This window comes from Myxine glutinosa, chromosome 8 (genome assembly GCF_964187855.1).
Source record: "Myxine glutinosa chromosome 8, kmMyxGlut1.1, whole genome shotgun sequence".
Classification (NCBI taxonomy): domain Eukaryota; kingdom Metazoa; phylum Chordata; class Myxini; order Myxiniformes; family Myxinidae; genus Myxine; species Myxine glutinosa.
The window spans coordinates 30,428,146-30,450,914 of NC_136268.1; the positions used below are offsets into that span (position 1 = coordinate 30,428,146).

General features: G+C 41.7%; 1 protein-coding gene across 1 annotated transcript; it reads left to right on the forward strand.

The window, feature by feature from the left end:
- The first annotated feature begins 261 nt into the window (after positions 1 to 261).
- On the forward strand, positions 262 to 18,924 carry NSRP1 (nuclear speckle splicing regulatory protein 1). Its single transcript, XM_068124202.2, has 7 exons — positions 262 to 531; positions 2,147 to 2,228; positions 9,084 to 9,140; positions 9,912 to 10,034; positions 10,157 to 10,361; positions 15,993 to 16,092; positions 17,801 to 18,924. Exons 1-7 carry the CDS (start codon positions 509 to 511, stop codon positions 18,771 to 18,773), a joined length of 1,563 nt encoding a protein of 520 aa, XP_067980303.2. The 5' UTR covers positions 262 to 508; the 3' UTR covers positions 18,774 to 18,924.
- Positions 18,925 to 22,769: the final 3,845 nt, after the last annotated feature.

Here is a 22,769-nt window from a genome sequence, read left to right on the forward strand (position 1 = left end):
CCGGATATTCTATGGCGGTTAAACCAGAAGCACTCTCGACTCTGGTAAATCGATTTTACAATACGTTAAATAAACGTGTCAAACTATATCAAGTCTGCCGGAAGTTGTCAGCTCCTGCCTATGTTTATGTTAGTGGCATACATAGAGCCTCACGGCTCTGAAAGGTCATTTAAATTCAAAAGGATAATTAATTAAATCAAATTAGATATAAAATATAAAATATTCCGGGAGATATAAGTCTGTTGAACCAGAAGCTTCCCCGACTTTTTAAAGCGGTGCTAAGATTCCGAAAAGAGAGCGGGAAATCCTTGTAGGCTTTTCGGGAAACCTAATGGCTCCTTGGGTACCAGGGTCAGGTTTTAGTGTGTGGCGTATATAGAGCCGAGCCTTGTGGCTCTGAAAGCGCCGTCAATCAAAAAAGAAGAAGAATATTGAAAATTGGAGAAGGAAATGCTGTGCCACAATATGTGACGTCAGTCGTCACACGTATACGGCTAGTCGGCTACCAATGGCAGCGTCTGGGAGAAAGCAGTAAGGCCTAACTCGTTCTTTCTCATTTGTAGCATTAAACGAACCTTTTGTTAGCTATCATATTATTATAATGAAACTGGTTTATTTCAATCATTTTTATACTTTTGTTTTGAATCTTTCAGTACTGCGGCTAGTTAGATGTGGCAATTCTGGGTCGTTTGAAGTGAAAAAGATGGAAGTTACGGAATCTTGTTGTGGTCGTTGCAGAGGTGACTCCGATTAAGAGATTTCTTGAGTAAATGAAGAAAAATTGTAGTCGTAATTTTTTTTCTGAATGCAAAATCAATGCGCGGTGAAGTAGACCAGCACTCGGTAGAGACTAGAGAGCGTATACACACCACCACGTTTAACAGTTTAGGTTTTGTATCCCACTGATGGGTCGGATCCGGATTCTGATCTTCACCAAAATGGGATCAATTCGTCCTTGTCGCACACCCAACCTGTGCACCAAATTTCATCCGAATCCGTCCACAATTTTTTGAGATATCCTGCTCACAGCTCACATTTCATGGACTAGGGCATGCCCGTACTATATCTATATCTAAAATTATATCCCCCCCCTCTATTTACATGAAATGGTTTGGTCCAAAGCGAACGGCTTGCGAGTGGTGACAATCCCCCCCCCTCTATTTACATGCAATGGTTTGGTCCAAAGCGAACGGCTTCCGGAGTTTGGTAAAGAAATCGCCATCGCGTGCACAAACGCGCAGGAAAGCGAATGAATCGCAAATTCGTTTTTATTAGTTGTAAAACATAGTTTAACGCCAACATAGTTTGCAAACGTGAAATAAATGAATACGCTCTCAAATGTGCCATCCGAGGCAGAGTGTGCCCGCCACGTTCGGCACACGCGATCGTTCGCTGCTCTCTGATTGGTTGAATCGTTTTTTGGACATAGCTCGGTAAGTAATTGTCCGATTAATATGAAACCTTGAAAAGGCACATCCTCGGGTCCCCAGCAATATACCTGGCAAGTTAAAAGTATATCGGACCCGTGGTTGTCGAGAAACAGCGGTCACAGACAAACGTACAGACAGACAGACAGAGATTACTGGAATTATAGATAGATGAAAATATAACTTTCGGTGACGTAGGTAATGAGGGGACAGGTAAAAGGGAGGAGGGGAGGGATTATAGTAACTTGCAACAAGATGAAGGAGAAGAAGAGTGATTAGTTGTTACTTTTTGCTCGAGCCACACCACTCAGAAATCCTGTCTGGCCTTTAATCAGATCACAAATCTGTCATTATATCAACCCACAAGAATTTACAAAGGGAAGTTAAAATACAAACTTTATGAAGCCATTTAGTGTAAATTTGGCATCTGTTATGGCAGTTCAGGTTTAAATATTATACTTGTTAAGATCAAACACTGAATGAATTCAAGCCCTAAAAAGAATTGACATCATTCATTCACTCTTCATTCATCATCATCATCATTCATTCATTCATTCATTCACTCATCATCATCATCATCATCATCATTCATCCATTCACTCATTCATTCATTCATTCACTCATCATCATCATCATCAGCCATTCATTCAATCATCATCATCATCATCATTCATTCATTCATCATAATTGACATTGATCATTGTTTTCTTTCCCTGCAGGTATGGATTGATCCAGCCTAGACCAACACGGCCCAATAGACTGTTAAGCCGCCCATCCATCTTCCAAGACTCCGATGATGATGTAATCTTTCCTTTGCTTGACTTCTTGTAAATGGATGCCATGGTTCTTTGTCGATCCACTGAACATTATTGTGCTGTAGAATTGTCGCCGTTCAAATTGCTTGTGAAGCAAGAGTGGGTTATAGAAGGAGGTTTGCGACACTCATGACAAGTTGAAGAGATTTGTTACCTCCGCCACCAAAGGTGCATGGAGGTTATGTTTTCACCCCGGTCTGTCCGTTTGTCTGTCTGTCTGTCCGTTTGTGAACAAAATATCTCAAAAAGTTGTGGCTGGATTAGGACGAAATTTATCAGAGATGTTGCGTATGTGACAAGGATGAAATGATTAGATTTTGGTGAAGATCCGGATTCGGATCCGGCTACTATAATTTTTTAAGCGATTCTTCACCAACTACCACAAGGGCCAAAAACGATACATAGCGGGTTATCTCAAAAAGTTGTGTGCGGATTTGGACGAAACTTGGTGGGTGTCTGACAAGGACAATTCGATTCGATTTTGGTGAAGATCTGAATATGGATTTGGATATGAGAATTATTTAATTGTTTAAGTGATTCTTCACCATTCTTTTAGTTTTACATGAATTGACTTGGACCGGTGTGTACGGTGTGTACCCTGGTTAGAATAGGTACACCGTATCCCTGCATGTCGTAAGAGGCGACTAAGAGGGTTGGCGTCAGGAAGGGCATCCGGCCATAAAAACATTGCCTCAAAAAGAGAACCATGACAATTACAACTACATATGGGCAGGGTACAGCCCAAAGTGGAGATTGGTTTCTGAGGTTTGGGACATGGAATGTAGGGACAATGACAGGGAGATCAGGAGAAGTGGTGGAAGTATTGGTCAGAAGAAGAGTGGACATATGTTGTGTGCAAGAGACGAGATGGAAGGGAAGTGGTGTGAGAATGGTGAAGGGTAGGCAGGGACAGAAATACAAGTTTGTGTGGCAAGGGTGCCCGGAGGGCGTGAATGGTGTTGGTGTCCTGTTTTCTGAGGAGTTTGTAGACAGTGTGGTGAGTGTGACCAGAGTGAGTGACAGGTTGATGATGGTGAAAATGATGATTGGAAAGCTCTTGGTGAACATCATCTCGGGATATGCTCCGCAGGTTGGTTGGAGCGATGAAGAAAAGGACAAGTTCTGGTGTGCGATAGAGAAGCTGATGGAAAACGTGAAAGATGAGGAAGTTGTTGTGGTGGGAGGAGACCTAAATGGACATGTGGGAAGGAGTATGGACGGTTTTGAGGGAGTTCATGGGGGTTACGGATATGGTGTGAGAAATGGAGAAGGTGAAAGGATTTTGGAGTTTGCTGATGGAGCTGATTTGTTGATTTGTAATACTCAGTTCCAGAAAGGGGATAATAAGCTTGTTATATACACGTCAGGTGGGTCGATGACAACTGTTGACTACCTGATGGTGCGTAGGCGAGATAGGGGGCACCTCCGGGACACAAAGGTGATCACGGGGGAGGAGGCTGTTTCACAGCACCACTTGGTTGTCTGCGACATAAGGGTGAAAGGTGCGAGGAGAGCTCGGCGGGTGAAGTACCAACCGAGAATGAAGGTGTGGAGGTTGAAAGAGGTGACAGTAAGGGAGGCATTAAAAGAGAGGCTGAGTCGTGTCGAGGATGATGTGGTTCAGCTTGAAAGTGGTTGGATGTCAATGAAAGCTGGTCTGTTGGGAGCCATTGGTGAGGTATGTGGATGGACAAAAGGACCACCGAGGCACTCGGAAACATGGTGGTGGGATGATGAAGTTGGAAAGAGGATTGACGAGAAGAGGAAGAAGTTCAAGGAGTGGCAGAAGGCGAATGGTACGGGAGCAAAAAAAGCAGAGCATGAAAGTTATAAGGCAGCCAAGAAGGCTGCAAAGAAAGAGGTAGCAAAGGCGCAGGAGACATGCAGGAAAATGTTCGGAGAACGCTTGGATTCGGAAGAGGGTCAGAGAGCGGTATTCAGGATTGCAATGCAGATAGCGAAAGAGAGGTGTGATGTGATGGGGGTGAGTTGCTTGAAGGATGAAGTGGGACAAATCGTTGTGGACCCAGATGGAATTAAAGGAAGATGGAAAAGATAAATGGAAATGCTGTTGAATACAGAGAATGAATGGGATGGCAACATAGAGAGTAACCCAGTTTTAGGACCGGCAGAGAAGATAACTGAGAAGGAAGTTGAGGAAGCGATAAAAGCAATGAAGAGTGGAAAAGCGGGAGGGCCGACGGGAGTTGTTGGAGATATGTTGAAGGCAGCAGGAAGTTGGGGTGTGAAGAGAATGACAGAGATCTGTAATCTGGTGGTGAAAGAAGGCCGCATTCCAGTGGATTGGGAACTGAGTACCCTTGTCCCTCTATACAAGGGGAAAGGTGACCCTCTGGAGTGTGGCTCGTACCGAGCGATAAAGTTATTGGAGCATGGAATGAAGGTATTGGAAAGGGTGTTGGAGAGGAGGATAAGGAAGAAGGTGAAGATCGACGAAATGCAGTTTGGATTTATGCCAGGAAGAGGAACGACAAACGCGCTCTTTATTGTGAGGCAGTTGCAGGAGAAGTCCATGGAGAAGAGGAAGAAGTTGTTTCTTGGGTTTGTTGATCTGGAGAAAGCATTCGATAGGGTTCCACGCAAAGTATTGACATGGGCTTTAAGGAAGTTAGAAGTGGAGGAATGGTTGATCAGAGTGGTGATGGCAATGTACAAAAGAGCACGCACAGCTGTAAGGACGAAGGACGGGAACAGTGGTGAGTTTGAGGTGAAGGTGGGAGTGCATCAGGGGTCTGTACTAAGTCCACTACTATTTGTAGCTGTGATGGAGGTGCTGGCTCAGACCGTAAAGGAGGGTTTACCATGGGAGTTGTTGTATGCAGATGATCTGGTGTTGATTGCGGAAAGTATGGATGGACTGAAGGAAAAGATGAACAAGTGGAAGGAATGTATGGAGACAAAAGGTCTGAAGGTGAATATAGGAAAGACGAAGGTGATGGCAAGTGGTAAAGCATGTGGTGAGGTGGAAAGAACTGGGAAGTGGCCACGTGCTGTATGCAGGAAGGGTGTCGGAGTGAACTCCATTCAATGTACAATGTGCGCTGAGTGGGTTCATCAAAAATGTAGTGGTCTGAGAGGGTCATTAACCAGTATGGCAGCTACATTCAAATGTAAAGTGTGCACAGAGGGAGCTGCAGATGGAGGAAATGTTGAGTTGGATCTTGGAGACGGCGTGAAGCTGGAAGGTGTGAAAACATTTTGCTATCTCGGAGACATGCTGAATGGAGAAGGTGGATCAGACTCGGCAACGGTTGCTCGAGTGAGATGTGCATGGAAGAAGTTTCGGGAACTGAGTGGCGTGCTGAAGAGGAGAGGAGTGTCGTTGAAGCTGAAGGGAAAGGTGTATGCTGCATGTGTGAGAAGTGTTATGATTTATGGGAGCGAAACATGGGTCATGAATGTAGAGCAGCAACGAAGGCTGGAAAGGGTGGAAATGCGAATGGTTCGGTGGATGTGCGGAGTGTCGCTGTGAGAGAGGAAGACAAATGATGAATTGCGAAAGATGATGGGAATAGAACCTCGGATTGATGCTGTGAAGAGGAACAGGTTGAGATGGTTTGGTCATGTGTTGAGGAAGGATGAAGTGACTGGTTGAGAAGAGTGATGGAAATGAATGTAGAAGGAAGTAGAGGACGGGGAAGACCGAGAAAGACTTGGCTAAAGACGGTGGAAGAAGAAATGCGGGCAAGGAGGTTAACAAGGAGAGATGCAGAAAATAGGGCAAAATGGAGAAGATTGTCATGGGGACCGCAAGGCTAACCCCCGCTCTAGCAGGGAAAATGGCCTTAAAATGCCTGTTGTGTGTTGTTGTATTCTTCACCATTGGGAGATAGGGCCAAAAACGATACATAGCAGGATATCTCAAAAAGTTATGGACGGATTTGGACGAAACCTGTTGGACAGGTTGTGTGTGTGACAAGGAAGAATCGATTCAATTTTGGTGAAGATCCGAATACGGATCCATCTAGTAGAATTTTTAAAGTGTTTCTTCACCATTGAGTGATATGGCAAACCAGCCGGCGGTATACGCTCTACCAAGTGATGATCTAGTTTCGCCTGTGTCTGATGCTACTTCTCTACCAGAAAGTTGTGTTGCGATGGTTCACTTTGCAAGATGTAGTTAAACATGTAAGAATAGCGATACGTTCTCTGTAGTCATAAAATGTTCCCAGTAATAATGCCATGACATGCTTCTGACATTTTACACGGTACAAGTACATGACCAACGATGCACCAAGTTGACCTTTGAGGTTGCTATTTTCGTGGTTTGGCCAGCACACACCAATTAGCACTTTTGGATTCCCCAGATCAACACCTGAGCTCCAATTTAATTTCCATGTCCAAATTACACTCCCATTTCTTTCCTTCTAAGTGTGCTCCTCTATCTCGAGCACTCATTCCATTGTTGTCTGCTTTATCAGTTCTTCACAGTGGGTATTTTGGAGGCTCTGCTAATCACAGTTGGTGACCTCTGATCAAAAAAAACAATAACCTCTGATGTTATCCTTAAGATAAGAAGGCTGCATCACCTTCCCTCCCCTTCAGACCTTGACAAAACCACAAGCTGGTCAAACATTTGGAACATGTCTTTAAATCCTGACAAATCACACACTCTCACTATCTCTCTCCAAAAGGACCGTCTGGAAAGACCTCCTATCTACTTTCTTAACAATTTTTTTGAGGAAATTCAGTCACTCAAACTCCTGGGTCTCACTATTAGCCATTATCTTTCTTGTCAAACCATTTCAAAGTAGGCCTCCAAAGACAGCCGCCGATTGGGCATCCTCCGTCATACAAAGTTCTTCCTTGGCACAGCTGAACTTATATCCACCTACAAGGCCTTCATCCATAGCTTCATGGAGTTCTACTCTCACCTTCTGGCTGGCTCTCCTACCCTCACACCTTGCTCAGCTTGACGCAGTGCAAACCAAGACCTTCAACATCATTGGAATCTCTCATGATGAAGCTGAATCTTTGGGCCGATCACTTTAGCATCGCGGACGGTTGGTTGTCTCTCTGTCTTATACCGCCTCCTCTCTCGCTTTATATCTTCTGCTCTTTCCGTGTTGTTGTCCCCATCCTAGGTCTCTGCACGAGGTATTTGATCCACCTGCAACCCCCTCATTCCTCCACACTTCCAAGTCCCCCTCTTTTGTCCCTCAGCCCTGTTGTTGTTGTTGTTGTTGTTGTTGTTGTTGTTGTTGTTTTCCCCTCTTTCTTCTGTTGCATCCTGATTCGTTCAGTGTTCTAGCCCTTCCATGAGCCTTGACTCTGCATATATAAAAACAAGACCGATAGTCTAACAACGGTGTAACCAGGCTTGTTTGATACTTTAGTTGATGAGGATAGTATGACCTGGAAGGGGATACCAGTTAGCAGTTAGCAAGTAATGTAAATATTGCGTTTTTCTGACTTCACGCATGGACAGCCGGTTCGTGAATGACTTAGATTTTTTAATAATGGCAAATGGCAATTGATGAACCAATTAATTCCACATTCCTGTGCCACCTTCAGTCGAACATCAGGCATTGATAGCAGGTTCGTGAAGGACTTGCACAAAAAACGTACCCGTCTGAATGTTGCTATATCCAGTCAATGGCGAAACTGCAAATGGGGAATCCGCGAATGTCACGGATGGAAACTCTTACGCCATTTCCTCATTCTGCTTTAAACTCACTATCTCTATATTTTTATTCCAAACAACATCATTCATCATTCCAATCACAAATTAATACCACAGTATTAATATATCAAAATATAATATTAAATCACAATTGTATTGAGATATTATCAAACCAGTCAACCGTCATCATCTGTTCACTTCCGGATTCGGGAGCAAGGCCCGTGCCAATCGCATTTCAAAATCATAATTGTAATGAGGAATTTATGAAACCTCCTACAGACCTTACGACACCTGCTGGGACCCCAAAACGTTCCACAGAAGGTTATTATATTTCTTTTTAATAAAATATGCAACTGTAATGGTTACTAAATGCTGTCCCCTTGTCATATGACCAGATCCTCAACTCTGATTGGTGTATGTTTGTGGGGACATACGGACAGAGAAACGCAGTTCTAGAGGCATTGCCTAATGGGCACGGGCTACGCCGTAAAAATTCAATCTCATTAAGGTTTGATACCTCTTCCTTCCTTCCTTCCTTCCTTCCATTATTAAAATGTCATGTGTCACAAAGAAGTCAAAACATACCATCACAAAGAAGTACATTCCTTTTCTAGGCTCGGCCACCTCGCTCTCGATGGGTCTAGATTTTTCGATATGAAAAGCAATGCCCATAAACACCTATTTCTTGCTTTAAACGTCGTGCTTAAAATCGTGATTGTGACAAATGGGATAATAAAGAAGGTGGAACAGCAACTAATGATGAAATTCGTAGTCATCATCAAAAACAAGACTTGGCATCCTCCGTCATACAAAGTCCTTCCTTGGCACGGCTGAACTTATACCCACCTACAAGGCCTTCATCCATAGCTTCATGGAGTTCTACTCTCACCACGTGAGAGATTCCAATGATGTGAAACTTGCAGATGATTGGCTGCAAAAAAAAATAATAATAATAACAATTGCATTTTGTTCGAACAAGTTCAAAATCGGCTCAGAACTACAAATACCTGGAATAGTAGAATACCAGTAGTTTGGTAGTATTGTCCAAAATATTGTACTTGTCATCGGAATAATTACTGTGCAAACCATTCCACATCAAGCAAACACTTTTTCCAAAAAATATTTGAACCCTTTCTGCTTTCTCTTTACTTTCCCATCAGTTGTTTTGAAATCCATAACCTCATTCATTCTGCACAGGAAACCGTTGGAGAGGTTCTGCAGAAGGAAGGGGAAAAAAAGGCGGCATCACAGAAAGTAAGGGACGTCTGCCTTCCTTGATGTAATAATTATTTGGGATGGTATCTGCTTTGGCTCCCAATATAAAGTTTCATTAACAACATCATGGTTCATATAACATTGAGATTTTGATGCCAGTTTGACTACGTGGATAGTTAGATGGACTAGCGGGCACACCTGCCTTCCGGGCAGGAGTACCCTTCTCAGTTTAGCGGACCTGGGGACGAAGTATGTGCACCAGAGTAAGGCTAACGTGCGTGCCCCTCTGCTGGTCTTGGGTGGCCACTTACGGCCAGTATTGAGGTTGGAACCAGAGGTAGAATTGGATTTGGAACCTCGACGTAGGCCCAGAACTGTTAAATGCCAATTTTGGAGTTTCGGTGACATCCATGTTTGCTCAAATATATTAAGACTATTTGGGGTAAATGGTGGACATATCATTTTTTTGTGATCTTCAGATCAGTTGCGAATGAAATCTGTCTTATCACAATGAGATGATGACGCCATCGATGAGTTTAATATGCATTTTCCTCAAACTTACCAAGTCACGCATGGTATAACTTGTATCTGGTGGGCAATCCTCTACTTTGGCATGTTTGGTAACATACACCATGGTTTACCCTCTTTAAAATCCTGGAAACATTCAACATCTGGTTAATGTACTGCTTACCCCTTCTCTTGACCACATCTTGAGCAGTTGTTTTTCAGAATCGATACAGTGATCTATTTTGTTTGAAGAAATGGAAATAACCAGGTTTCTTTCTTATCTTGTACTACCTGTGCCTGTAGACCATTTTAGAGATGCAACGGGCGCTGGCCACAGACAGCACTGTGTTTGAGTATGACTCGGTGTATGATGACATGCAGGCAGAGCGACACAGTAAGGTTACATCAGCCAGCAAGCAGCGCCAGGTCAGCGTTGCTCATGCACATCTTTTCATATTTGTCTGCAGACCTTAACCCACTTTACCCATATCATTTTCATTATCCTACCCACGAATAACTCAATTTCTACTTCATAATACCCTCCTTAGCCCCGCTACATACAAGGCTTGCTTGCAGCTGCAGAGACGCGGAAGAAGAATGACCAACGGAGAGAAGAGAGAAAAGCACAGAAAGAGCGAGAAGCAGAAGGAGACCGGGGGGAAGAGATGGCCTTTGTTACAGGCGCATATAGACAAAGAATGGAGGAGAGGCAGAAAGAGGATGACGAGGAGAGACGAGAGAATGAAAGAGATGGTGAGGGAGGGGGGGGGGGGGGGGAATTGTTGGATTACAAAGAAATAAGGCTTGGAAGAATATATACTATAAGAGGCGTTTGTGTGTGTGTGTGTGTGTGTGTGTGTGTGTGTGTGTGTGTGTGTGTGTGTGTGTGTGTGTGTGTGTGTGTGTGTGTGTGTGTGTGTGTGTGTGTGTGTGTGTGTGTGTGTGTGTGTGTGTGTGTGTCACCATTCTTCTCAGAGAAGGCTGAACGGATCTTCGTCGGAGGTTTCATCAGTGAGTGGTTTAGGCAAATAAGAACTTAAAATTTTTACATGTCGCTCTTCGTATTTCGCTTCTACAGAGTTACATACAGTGCATTCGGAAAGTATTCAGACCCCTTCACTTTTTTCACATTTTGTTATGTTGCAGCCTTATGCTGAAATCGTTTAAATTCATTTTTCCCTCATCAATCTACACTCAATACCCCATAATGACAAAGAGAAAACAGGATTTTAGAAGGTTTTGCAAATTTATTAAAAAGAAAAAACTGAAATATCACATTGACATAAGTATTCATACCCTTTGCAATGACACTTGAAATTTAGCTCAGATGCCTCCCATTTCTCTTGAACATCTTTGAGATGTTTCTACACCTTGATTGGAGTCCACCTGTGGTAAATTTAATTGATTGGACATGATTGGGAAAGGCACACACCTGTCTATATAAGGTCTCACAGCTGACAATGCATATCAGAGCAAAAACCAAGCCACGAGGTCGAAGGAACTGCCTGCAGAGCTCAGAGACAGGATTGTGTCGAGGCACAGATCTGGGGAAGCCTACAAAAAAAAATTCTGCTGCATTGAAGGTTCCCAAGAGCACAGAGGCCTCCATAATTCTTAAATGGAAGACGTTTGGAACAACCAGGACTCTTCCTAGAGCTGGCCGCCCGCCAAACTGAGCAATCAGGGGAGAAGGGCCTTGGTAAGAGAGGTGACCAAGAACCCGATGGTCACTCTGGCTGAGCTCCAGAGATCCTGTGTGGAGATGGGAGAAACTTCCAGAAGGACAACCATCACTGCAACACTCCACCGATCTGGGCTTTATGGCAGAGTGGCCAGACGGAAGCCAAACAGTTCAATCTTAATTTCATCAGACCACAGAATCTTGTTTCTCACAGTCTGAGAGTCCTTTAGGTGCTTTTTTGCAAACTCCAAGTGGGCTTTCATGTGTCTTTCACTGAGGAGAGGCTTCCGTCTGGCCACTCTGCCATGAAGCCCAGATCGGTGGAGTGTTGGCTTGGTTTTTGCTCTGATATGCATTGTCAGCTGTGAGACCTTATATAGACAGGTGTGTGCCTTTCCAAATCATGTCCAATCAATTGAATTTACCACAGGTGGACTCCAATCAAGGTGTAGAAACATCTCAAAGATGATCAAGAGAAATGGGAGGCACCTGAGCTAAATTTCAAGTGTCATAGCAAAGGGTATGAATACTTATGTCAATGTGATATTTCAGGTTTTTCTTTTTAATAAATTTGCAAAACTTTCTAAAATCCTGTTTTCTCTTTGTCATTATGGGGTATTGAGTGTAGATTGATGAGGGAAAAAATGAATTTAAACGATTTCAGCATAAGGCTGCAACATAACAAAATGTGAAAAAATTGAAGGGGTCTGAATACTTTCTGAATGCACTGTAGATAAATACAAGGTAACAAATATGAGTTAGATAGATAAATACAAGGTAACAAATATGAATTCGATAGATAAATACAAGGTAATCTATATAATAATACCGTAAGGACTCGACTTTGTTATCCCTTTTACGCCGCACCCAGTGACCCCAATGCCCACGGCACTAATGGATTTACCATCTACGAACTGCGCTCTTTGTTTATCACGTACAGCCACACTCGAAAAATCTGAATTAGTCGACTTTGGGGCCCAAAAGCATCCGATTAACGGCCGATACGACGCCATCTTACGACGCCATCGTATTGGCGTCTGCTGGGTGAAGGCGATGCGAGCCGTCCGCTGATTGGACAGTCGAGTGGTGTGAACATGGGTGGTGTGCACCAAATGGTCTTTTTATTCCCTTGAACATTTTAAATTAAGATATATAAGGAAACGTCTTTATCGTCATTTTAATAAAGTTAAATGGAGTGACGTTTTGGAAACGTTTTTTGAAGTTTGAAGTTTTTTCGAATCGAAGTGAAGAAGTTTTTGAAGTTTTGATTTTGGAAACGTCAAATGGAGAAACAGTTTCACAGGAAGAGAATGCAATGCGATGAAGAAGAATCCATCTTTATTTTATTTTTTTGAACCACAAAAGATTGAAGCTCCACGAAGTCAAGAATGTGAAACTACGTGAATGTAATAAAATAAAAATGTACATAAACGACACAGTTCTATGAAACAGTTTCACAGGAAGAGAATGCGATGCGATGCGATGAAGAAGAATCAATCTTTATTTTATTTTTTTGAACCACAAAAGATTGAAGCTCCACGAAGTCAAGAATGTGAAACTACGTGAATGTAATAAAATAAAAATATACATAAACGACACAGTTCTATGAAACAGTTTCACAGGAAGAGAATGCGATGCGATGAAGAAGAATCCATCTTTATTTTATTTTTTTGAACCACAAAAGATTGAAGCTCCACGAAGTCAAGAATGTGAAACCGTGAATGTAATAAAATAAAAATATACATAAACGACAGAGTTCTATGGAATTTTAAATCGATTCATTTTCACATGAAGAAAATGAGGCGCAGATTAAGAAGATGACTGCATCACCGGAATTCACCTCAGGTTTTTGGCGTATCTTTCAAGTTGTCGTGATTTTGTGAAAATCCTGAATATTCCTTTGGTTTTGTCGACACGTTTTGTTGAGAAGACGATCAACAAAACATTTTCCTTTTTGATTGACAGGTTACAAATGTGTTCTTGAATAGCCGAAATGTCGCGTTTTTTAATTCAAGTTGAATAGGTCTTGAGGCCTTTATTAATAATCTATATAATAATAGCGTAAGGACTCAACTTTGTTATCCCTTTTACGGCGCACTCAGTGACCCGATGCCCACGGCACTAATGGATTTACGATCGACGAACCGCGCTCTTTGTTTATCACGTACAGCCATACTCGAAAAATCTGAATTAGCCGACGCTGGGGCCCAAAAGCATCCGATTAACTGCCGATACGACGCCATCTTACGACGCCATCGTATTGGCGTCTGCTGGGCAAAGGCAAAGCAAGCCGTCCGCTGATTGGACAGGCGAAGGCGAAAGCAATCCGTCCACTAAGTGGACAATCCAGAGCATGCATTCATGCCGGTGTCGGCGATCGTTGTTCATATACGCACTCTTCATTCTCATCTTTCTTCCTAACTCTTACTCGGACAAGCAAATCCCCTATGCCATCCATAATGGTACACTCTATCCATACACCACATCCTCCCTTCCGTGGATGTTCCACGGGTTTCGGCTAGTAAATATGAATTGGATAAATGCAAAGTAACAAATATGAGTTAGATAGATAAATACAAGGTAACAAATATGAATTCGATAGATAAATACAAGGTAATAAATATGAAGTAGATAAATACAAGGTAACAAATATGAATTAGATAAATACAAGGTAACAAATATGAATTAGATAAATACAAGGTAACAAATATGAGTTATATAGATAAATACAAGGTATCAAATTGGGGTTAGATAGATAAATACAAGGTAACAAATATGAGTTATATAGATAAATACAAGGTATCAAATAGGGGTTAGATAGATAAATACAAGGTAACAAATATGAATTGGATAAATACAAGGTAATAAAATAATATAAATTAGATAAATACAAAGTAACAAATATGAGTTAGATAGATAAATACAAGGTAACAAATATGAATTCGATAGATAAATACAAGGTAATAAATATGAGTTAGATAAATACAAGGTAACAAATATGAATTGGATAAATACAAGGTAACAAATATGAATTCGATAGATAAATACAAGGTAATAAATATGAGTTAGATAAATACAAGATAATAAATATAAATTAGATAAATACAAAGTAACAAATATAAGTTATATAGATAAATACAAGGTATCAAATAGGGGTTACATAGATAAATACAAGGTAACAAATATGAATTGGATAAATACAAGGTAATAAATATAAATTAGATAAATACAAAGTAACAAATATGAGTTAGATAGATAAATACAAGGTAAGAAATATGAATTGGATAAATACAAGGTAATAAATATAAATTAGATAAATACAAAGTAACAAATATGAGTTAGATAGATAAATACAAGGTAACAAATATGAGTTCGATAGATAAATACAAAGTAACAAGTATGAGTTAGATAGATAAATACAAGGTAACAAATATGAGTTAGATAGATAAATACATGGTAACAAATAGGAGTTAGATAAATAAATACATGGTAAGAAATATGAGTTGGATAAATAAATAAATGGTAACAAATAGGAGTTGGATAGATAAACATAAAGTAACAAGTAGAAGTTTGATAAATACATGGTAACAAATAGGAGTTAGATAAATAAATACATGGTAAGAAATATGAGTTGGATAAATAAATAAACGGTAACAAATAGGAGTTGGATAGATAAACATAAAGTAACAAGTAGAAGTTTGATAAGTACAAGGTAACAAATAGGGGTTAGATAAATACAAGGTAACAAATAGGGGTTAGATAAATACAAGGTAACAAATAGGAATTAGATAAACTAGGGCATTGCCCGTACTATATCTATATCTAAAATTATATCCCCCCCCTCTATTTACATGAAATGGTTTGGTCCAAAGCGAACGGCTTGCGAGTGGTGACAATCCCCCCCCTCTATTTACATGCAATGGTTCGGTCCAAAGCGAACGGCTTCCGGAGTTTGGTAAAGAAATCGCCATCGCGTACACAAACGCGCAGGAAAGCGAATGAATCGCAAATTCGTTTTTATCAGTTGTAAAACATAGTTTAACGCCAACATAGTTTGCAAACGTGAAATAAATGAATACGCTCTCAAATGTGCCATCCGAGGCAGAGTGTGCCCGCCACGTTCGGCAAACGCGATCGTTCGCTGCTCTGTGATTGGTTGAAGCGTTTTTTGGACATATCTCGGTAAGTAATTGTCCGATTAATTTCAAACCTTGAAAAGGCACATCCTCGGGTCCCCAGCAATATACCTGGCAAGTTTCAAGTATATCGGACCGGTAGTTGTCGAGAAATCGTTGTCGCATACAAACACACAGACAGACACACAGAGATTACTGGAATTATAGATAGATACAAGGTAAGAAATAGGTGTTGGAGAGATAAATGCAAGGTAACAAATATGAGTTAAACAGGTAAATAAATACAAGGTAACAATTGTGAGTTAGATCGATAAATGCAAGGTAACAAATAGGAGTTAGATGGGTCAATAAATACATGGTAACAAATAGGAGTTAGACAGCTATATAAGTACAATATAAGAAATGGGAGTTAGTTTGGATTATCTCATTCACACGTTCTTTGCTTTTTTTAAGGATCAAGTAAAAAAAAAAATTAGGATCAATGTTGCATTTGGTTGTAAATAAGATGAGGATCCCTGGCTCATTCATAGGTTTTTCTTCTGGCTTGTTTTTCCTCCTTCCTCTCAGCTGTGATGGATGTCACAAAACAAAAAGATCTGAACAAGTTTTACCGCTCTCTGCTTGATCTTGGAGAAAAGGATGGGGAAGAACTAGGCAAAATTAGCAGGTGAGCGATACATTTTTGTGCCATTTACTGCTCTGCATCCCTTTTTGCAAAGAGAGTACAATTATTCAAGCCTGTGCTTGCAAACCTTCATGTTATTCAACATTTGTTAAAAGGAATGACTCACGATAACACATCAAAATATATAATATTTCAGATAAATATCGTGAACATATTGTCGTGTGACTACCCTTGGTGAACACCGTAGGGTAGCACGGAGGACCAAACGAGCTTTAACACTCCGAGCCGTTCAGTTAAAAAATATAGTGGAGGATACGCGTGGGGGCAAGTGGGGGAGAAGCCCGGAGCGCTTACCTTCACGGATCCCCTGATGTCCACGTCCCTGCAATAAATCAACTCAAACAACCCAGGTTTAAAATGTACAAAAATAACAGGTTTAATGAAAGAAATGCCGGTACAAAGAAAATGCGCGATAAACTAAATTCCTAAATGCACTCCCACAAACAGACTCAAACAGACGAAGGATAAAATAACTGGAAAATAAATAGCGTTGTTTGTGGCACTTAACTCAAATCGGTTGGGGCGTATCGTCACGGGTCGTCAAAATCGTCTCAGGGCGTCGCGGGAAAATGCGCTCGCTCTTCCTCACAGCACGTGGCGCCAAACCAGGCCTCGCTGTGTGTCACGCTCACTCCGGGCCTCGCGTGCGAATCGAACGGCCCACGCCTCTCCACTCACCGTTCCCGTACGGAACTCCGCCGCTCTTTGTTCTGCAACTCTGCCGCTTCACAACCACCAGCAAGATCCCGGAACACGGCCGTCCGCGATGAAGCCTCCACAACGGGAGAAGGCAAGAGCGAGCAAGAGCGAAGGAGGAGATTATGCCGGCACACAACCGTCCACCACCAGACCCAAAACCGAGAAGGGGAGATGCGCAACCGTTCACTATGACATTCAGAACGAGAAGAAGGGAAGATGTCCACCGCCCCAACTATTTTGTACCCACCACTCTGATGCCATCCGTGCCTGCTTCACCAATCAGCGTGTGCCACCTCTTTGTAGTCCATCTCTGCTCCTATCAGCAAGTCCCATCTTACCCGGGCTTGTGCCAATCAACTCCCCCCGCCAAATCACCGCTCTTCTGGGTGTGGCTCTCGGCCTGCCTGTCCTTGTGGTGATGGAGCGGTTGCGGCGCCAGCGGTATTGTTCGATCTGAGTTTCCGGTTCGTTTTATTAGTAATTAGTGTAGTTTAATGGACGATTTTGGCTTGTGTCTAGTGCGGTGTCATAAGGAACAGAGGTGCAGATTACAGAGGTATTTAGAAACAGGGAATTAATTTACCCATAATCCCTCGCTAATTAACAAGCTCCACTCCTCTGATGGGGACGAATATACAAACTTAACCCGACAGTCCGGTCCAATACAAAGTCCCTACTTATTACATGTGGTGGGTCTTCTTCTTCACGACAATCGGAGCACACTAATCTATACATTCTACCCTATACATTCTACCTGGTTCTAAGGTAATCATTGTCTACCCCCTACAAATGTAACAATATTTACATATCCATAAAAATGTAGATTATCTTTAAAATGTTCTGTACTTCAATAATTTCCACTTTCCACTATTGATTTCATATATTTGCTGTTATCTCTTGCATCTCCTTTCATGTTGTAATTCCTTTTTCTGCAATGTGTACATTCTACACTGGTATGGTATTATTAAGCTTGTGTTTTTTTTTTTTACAGCTTGAAGAAAGAAGTGAAGATTGAACAGGAGAGTCACGAAGATGATAAAGACATGGGGGTTAGAGAGAGTACAAAGAGAGTCAATCACGGAGTTGATTTAATGTTGGCAGGAAACAGGCATGAAAGAAGAACGCAAGAGGTTGAAAGAAGCGACATTGGGCCAAGGGATGGAGAAACAGCCAGAGGTGACAAGAGTAGTGCAGAGAAAAGTAGAGAGGATATTCCATGGGGAGGGAGAGAAAGACAACATTACTCGAGGTCTGGGAGAGGTAGAGATGAAGATAGAAAAAGTAAACAGAGTCGCGAAGAATTGCGTGTAGAAAAAAGGAATTTCGACACTCATGAATATTTCACCAAGAAACGCAGAGATGGAAAGGAGCAGACTGTTGAAGAAGAATCTGAAGAGAGGATAAAGGGCAAATTTGTAACTGCAAACAAGGGGGGTGTAAAGGAGGATAATGAGAAAGAGGGTGCTAGTAAGAGGTTGAATAAAGAAAGACACATCAGAAGCAAGACAAAAGAGGAGAGCAAAATGAGAACAATCAAGAGAGAGGAGAACATATGTGATGAGCGGGGAAAGAGTGATACTGAGCAGCGAACAAGGCAAGAAAAGTTAGAGAAATCAGCAGGTTGTGTTCAAACTGAGAGGAATATAGAGGAAGTAAATGACAGGGATAGCAAATCTGTTGAGGATACCATTGAAGCAGTAAACCAACCAGGTGAGAAGACAATTGAAGCTGTAAGCCAACCAGGTGAGAAGACAATTGAAGCTGTAAGCCAACCAGGTGAGAAGACAATTGAAGCTGTAAGCCAACCAGGTGAGAAGACAATTGAAGCTGAAAGCCAACCTGTTGAGAAGACAATTGAAGCTGTAAGCAAGCTGAAGAAGCGGAATACGGATAGTGACGTAGCAGAAGCAAGGGCCCGATATCAAGCAAGGCGCTCTGCACAAAATGCTGGTAACATTGGGTGATGCTCAAACATTTGACTTTGTTTTAAATTTCAACATTGCCATAAATCATTGACACCTTGGATTACTAACTCCGAAATACTAAAAGGTTCCAGTAATGTAAAGTTACGTTATATGTGAGTAAATGTTAATAAAACGTTGTATATGTACAGTATCTAAGTACATGTTTGTTTATGTACATTGACCATATTTTGCATGAAGTCAATAAGAGCAGGATTGCGTCCCCATACAAACTCAAGGAGTTGGGCATTGCATTCTGGAAGACACCGTCCTTGGAAGGAGATGTTGAGCAGGCTATCTCATTTGATTGCACTCACTTAGGAATACCAGAGATCCCTGGATGGAAATGAAATATAGGTGGTTTTAATGCTGAATCGGGCAATGCCGAATCGGGCAATGTGCGCACTTTAAATTTAAAGAACAGGTAACAGCAATGGTTACACAAGTGGCTAGGGGAGGAAGGTCTGTCATTGTAGCTGTGGCTACTTCCATAAGTGATGAATTTAAAATTAATTTCAAAATATTGCACAAGAAAACTTTGGACACGAACAGGCCATTTGGCCCATCATGCCTGTGCTACTTCCTGCAGATAGTGCAAATTATATGACTTATTCTAAGTGGGGAATTTGGTTAAGGTATTGCACATTGGCCTACCCTGTAAAAAAAAAACTTTTTACAATGGGATCTGTAACATTCGCAATCTAAGAGCAGACAGCACAGCCGGCCTTGTGTTGATGTGAAGGATGGCATACTCCGAGATGCAGCATTCCCTGCTGGCACTGCGGTAAAACCCAGCGAGCGTTGGTGCTACCAACCGAGCTTTGAGGACCATGCTATTCTGATGTAGGTTGAATATGTAAAAAAAATAACATGTAATAAACAATTTAACATTCTTATTTAATTATCTTCCAGTCCTCATGTGTCTTTCATGTGTGTTGTGTTGTGTTTCACCCTCATGTGTTGTGTGTTTTTTTTTTTTAAACCTCATGTGTCTTTCCCAATATGTCTACCCACTCCCACAGCTAGTAATTTAGTCCTTCATCCCATTCTCTCATTTATTTTCCGCTCTGTCCTTGCATGCTGCGCAGTTCGCACCAGTTTCAAACCAACATGGAAGCACCACCGCCACAGACAGCGTTTAGACATGAAAGATATCGAAATGTTTAACAGCATAATGTACAGTCACGTGAAAAAGTAAGTACACCCCATGTAAAGTTTTGACTTTTTCAACATATTTCAACAAACAGATATTTGATCTTCATTTCAACAATATTGATAGATGAAGGTGATATAATATAACAAATATCATGAAACTTTTACATTTTGTAGTCCACTGTATAATTTAAATAAACATAAATGCAAATTTCGCATGTGGAAAAAGTAAGTACACCCTTGGCTCTAATAGGTGGTATTGCCCCCTTTGGCAGAAACAACCTCAAGTAGGCGTTTCTTATAACTATCTACCAGTCTCTGACATCGACTGGGAGAAATTTTTGCCCACTCCTCCATGCAGAATTCTTTCAGCTGTGCGATGTTTGAGGGGTTTCTTGCATGCACAGCTCGTTTCAAATCCCCCCACAACATCTCGATGGGATTTAGATCCGGGCTTTGACTTGGCCATTCCAGAACCCTCCATTTCTTTCTTTTCAGCCATTCCTTGGTGGATTTACTGGTATGTTTAGGGTCATTGTCATGTTGCAAGGTCCACCTTCGGTTGAGCTTCAACTTTCCGACAGATGGCCTCACATTATCCTCAAGCACCCTCTGGTACAATGAAGAATTCATAGTGGATTCTATGATCGTGAGCTGCCCAGGCCCTGATGCAGCAAAGCTGCCCCAAACCATAATATTTCCATCACCATGCTTTACAGTTGGTATCAGGTTATTGTGGTCAAATGCTGTCTTTGGTTTTCGCCAAACATGTCTTCTGGTACTGTGGCCAAATAGCTCTACCTTTGACTCATCTGTCCAGAGCACATTGTTCCAGAAGTGCTGGCTTTCGCGTAGGTGTTCATTGGCAAACTTTAGTCTTGCCCTGATGTTCTTTCTGGACAGCAAAGGTTTCCTCCTAGCACACCTCCCATGTAGATCAAATTTGTGCAGCCTCTTTCTAATGGTAGACTCGTGCACTTTGACATCAACAGTGGCAAGAGCTACCTGCAGGTCCCGTGATGACATTCTGGGGTTCTTAGAGACTTCTTTCAGCATCTTGCGGTCTGCTCTCGGCCTGAACTTGCTGGGGCGGCCTGGCCTGAACAAGTTGGCAGTTGTTTGGAATCCTCTCCACTTGTAGATGATCTTCCGGACAGTCGAATGATTGATTTCAAATTGTTTGGCGATCTTTTTAAATCTCTTCCCAGACTCGTAGGCATCTATAACCTTCTTTCTGAAGGCCTCAGAGAGCTCTTTTGATCTAGGCATGGTGACGCCGCACACTTCAACAACAAAGAGCAAACCAAACTAAATGTCTGAGGTTTAAATAAGACAGGTTCCTCCAAGATCCTCTCTAACGATGTTCTAATCATTTGCACCTGAGCTGGTGCACCTGATTCTAATCTTAGGTATTGAAGTAGTGATAAATGTAGGGGTGTACTTACTTTATCCACAAGTGAAATTTGCATTTATGTTTATTTAAATTATACAATGGACTACAAAATGTAAATGTTTCATGATATTTGTTATATTATATCACCTTTATCTATCAATATTGTTGAAATGAAGATCAAATAGCTGTATGTTGAAATATGTTGAAAAAGTCAAAACTTTACATGGGGTGTACTTACTTTTTCACGTGACTGTATAACCAAAATGTATTTCCACATCGTTCATTTCCCCAAGTCTTGGGACCACGTGACCATTGCACAATACCACTTTTGAGAGGTACATGGGGATGTGTTTGGAGATCCCTGCCTGAATTGATATAGCGTTTTGGTGGAGCTCTTCTCCCATTATAATTCTCCTTGAGTGGTTAAGCCACTCGTGCGAATAACATACAGCTCATGAAAAACTTTCATCTTTGCTGGACTTTCTCACTCTATTTATTTATTTATTTTCTTCTTCCTTTACTTGTTATCAAACATTTCTTTCTGATAATATGATGAGACGTAGCGTACTCTTTACATAGCGTTAGTGTGCTGCCTAAGCCATTTCTTTGGCATGGGTTATACTGGGTGGTTTGCCATTGACTTCCCAGTAATAGGACAGCAATTTGTGCAGGGTGCTGGCGATAGCTCTCCTATTCTTCGTGAAGGACTCTGTGGGATCTTTAACGTCCACCAACTAATGCCGGAAGACTGGATGCCCAGTTTGATGTCCGTCCGAGGGATGGCACGCACATTGATGCCTCACTCTGCCTGAAAAACACCAGGATGACGGTTTTTTATCTGGGTCGACATTCAAACATCCAGGCTGGACAGCTCAGAGGCGAGTGCGTGTTCCGTTAGGCCATCGTATCAGCCTATTAATCTGTTGCTGCTGTATTCTTAGTTCGGCCTTTGCTTCTTTCTCTGCCAGTGGAGGTTTCTATGTTTGCAGTGTCCTTGTATCCTCCTTTTGCGAATCGTCCTCGTGAATCCGCACACAGACGACATTGGAACTTCATGGAATCGATATCCATCAATAATGTATCGGTGATCTCGAGGCATTGTGACGTCATGAAGGCAATCATGAGGGACATCAATAACTTGCATTGATAAAAACATACAAATTACTAAATGATTTTTGTAAACAAGCATTTTTCAACCTCCCCCCCTTTCCTCAATATCTCCTTCCCCATGTCCTGCTGTCACGTGGACAAACAGGCATTCTACATTTGTGACGTTAACACTGATGATACCCCCCAACACCAACTACTCAAACCCTAAATGTGCTAGGCCATAGGTGAGACAAAACAGTTATTTATCAAATGTTTAATTTGGATGTATCTTCCATATTTGCTTGACCCTCCTCCCCATCACCTTTTCCAATAAAAAGGAACTTTTAAACTTACTAAAGTGCATG

Excerpts from the sequence above, each read along its gene's own strand:
- NSRP1 (XM_068124202.2), top strand. The coding sequence starts at position 509 with ATGGCAGCGTCTGGGAGAAAGCA. Across the intron at positions 2,229-9,083 it reads TCCAAGACTCCGATGATGAT|GAAACCGTTGGAGAGGTTCT; the intron begins GTAATCTTTCCT and ends CATTCTGCACAG. Across the intron at positions 10,035-10,156 it reads CAGCCAGCAAGCAGCGCCAG|CCCCGCTACATACAAGGCTT; the intron begins GTCAGCGTTGCT and ends TACCCTCCTTAG.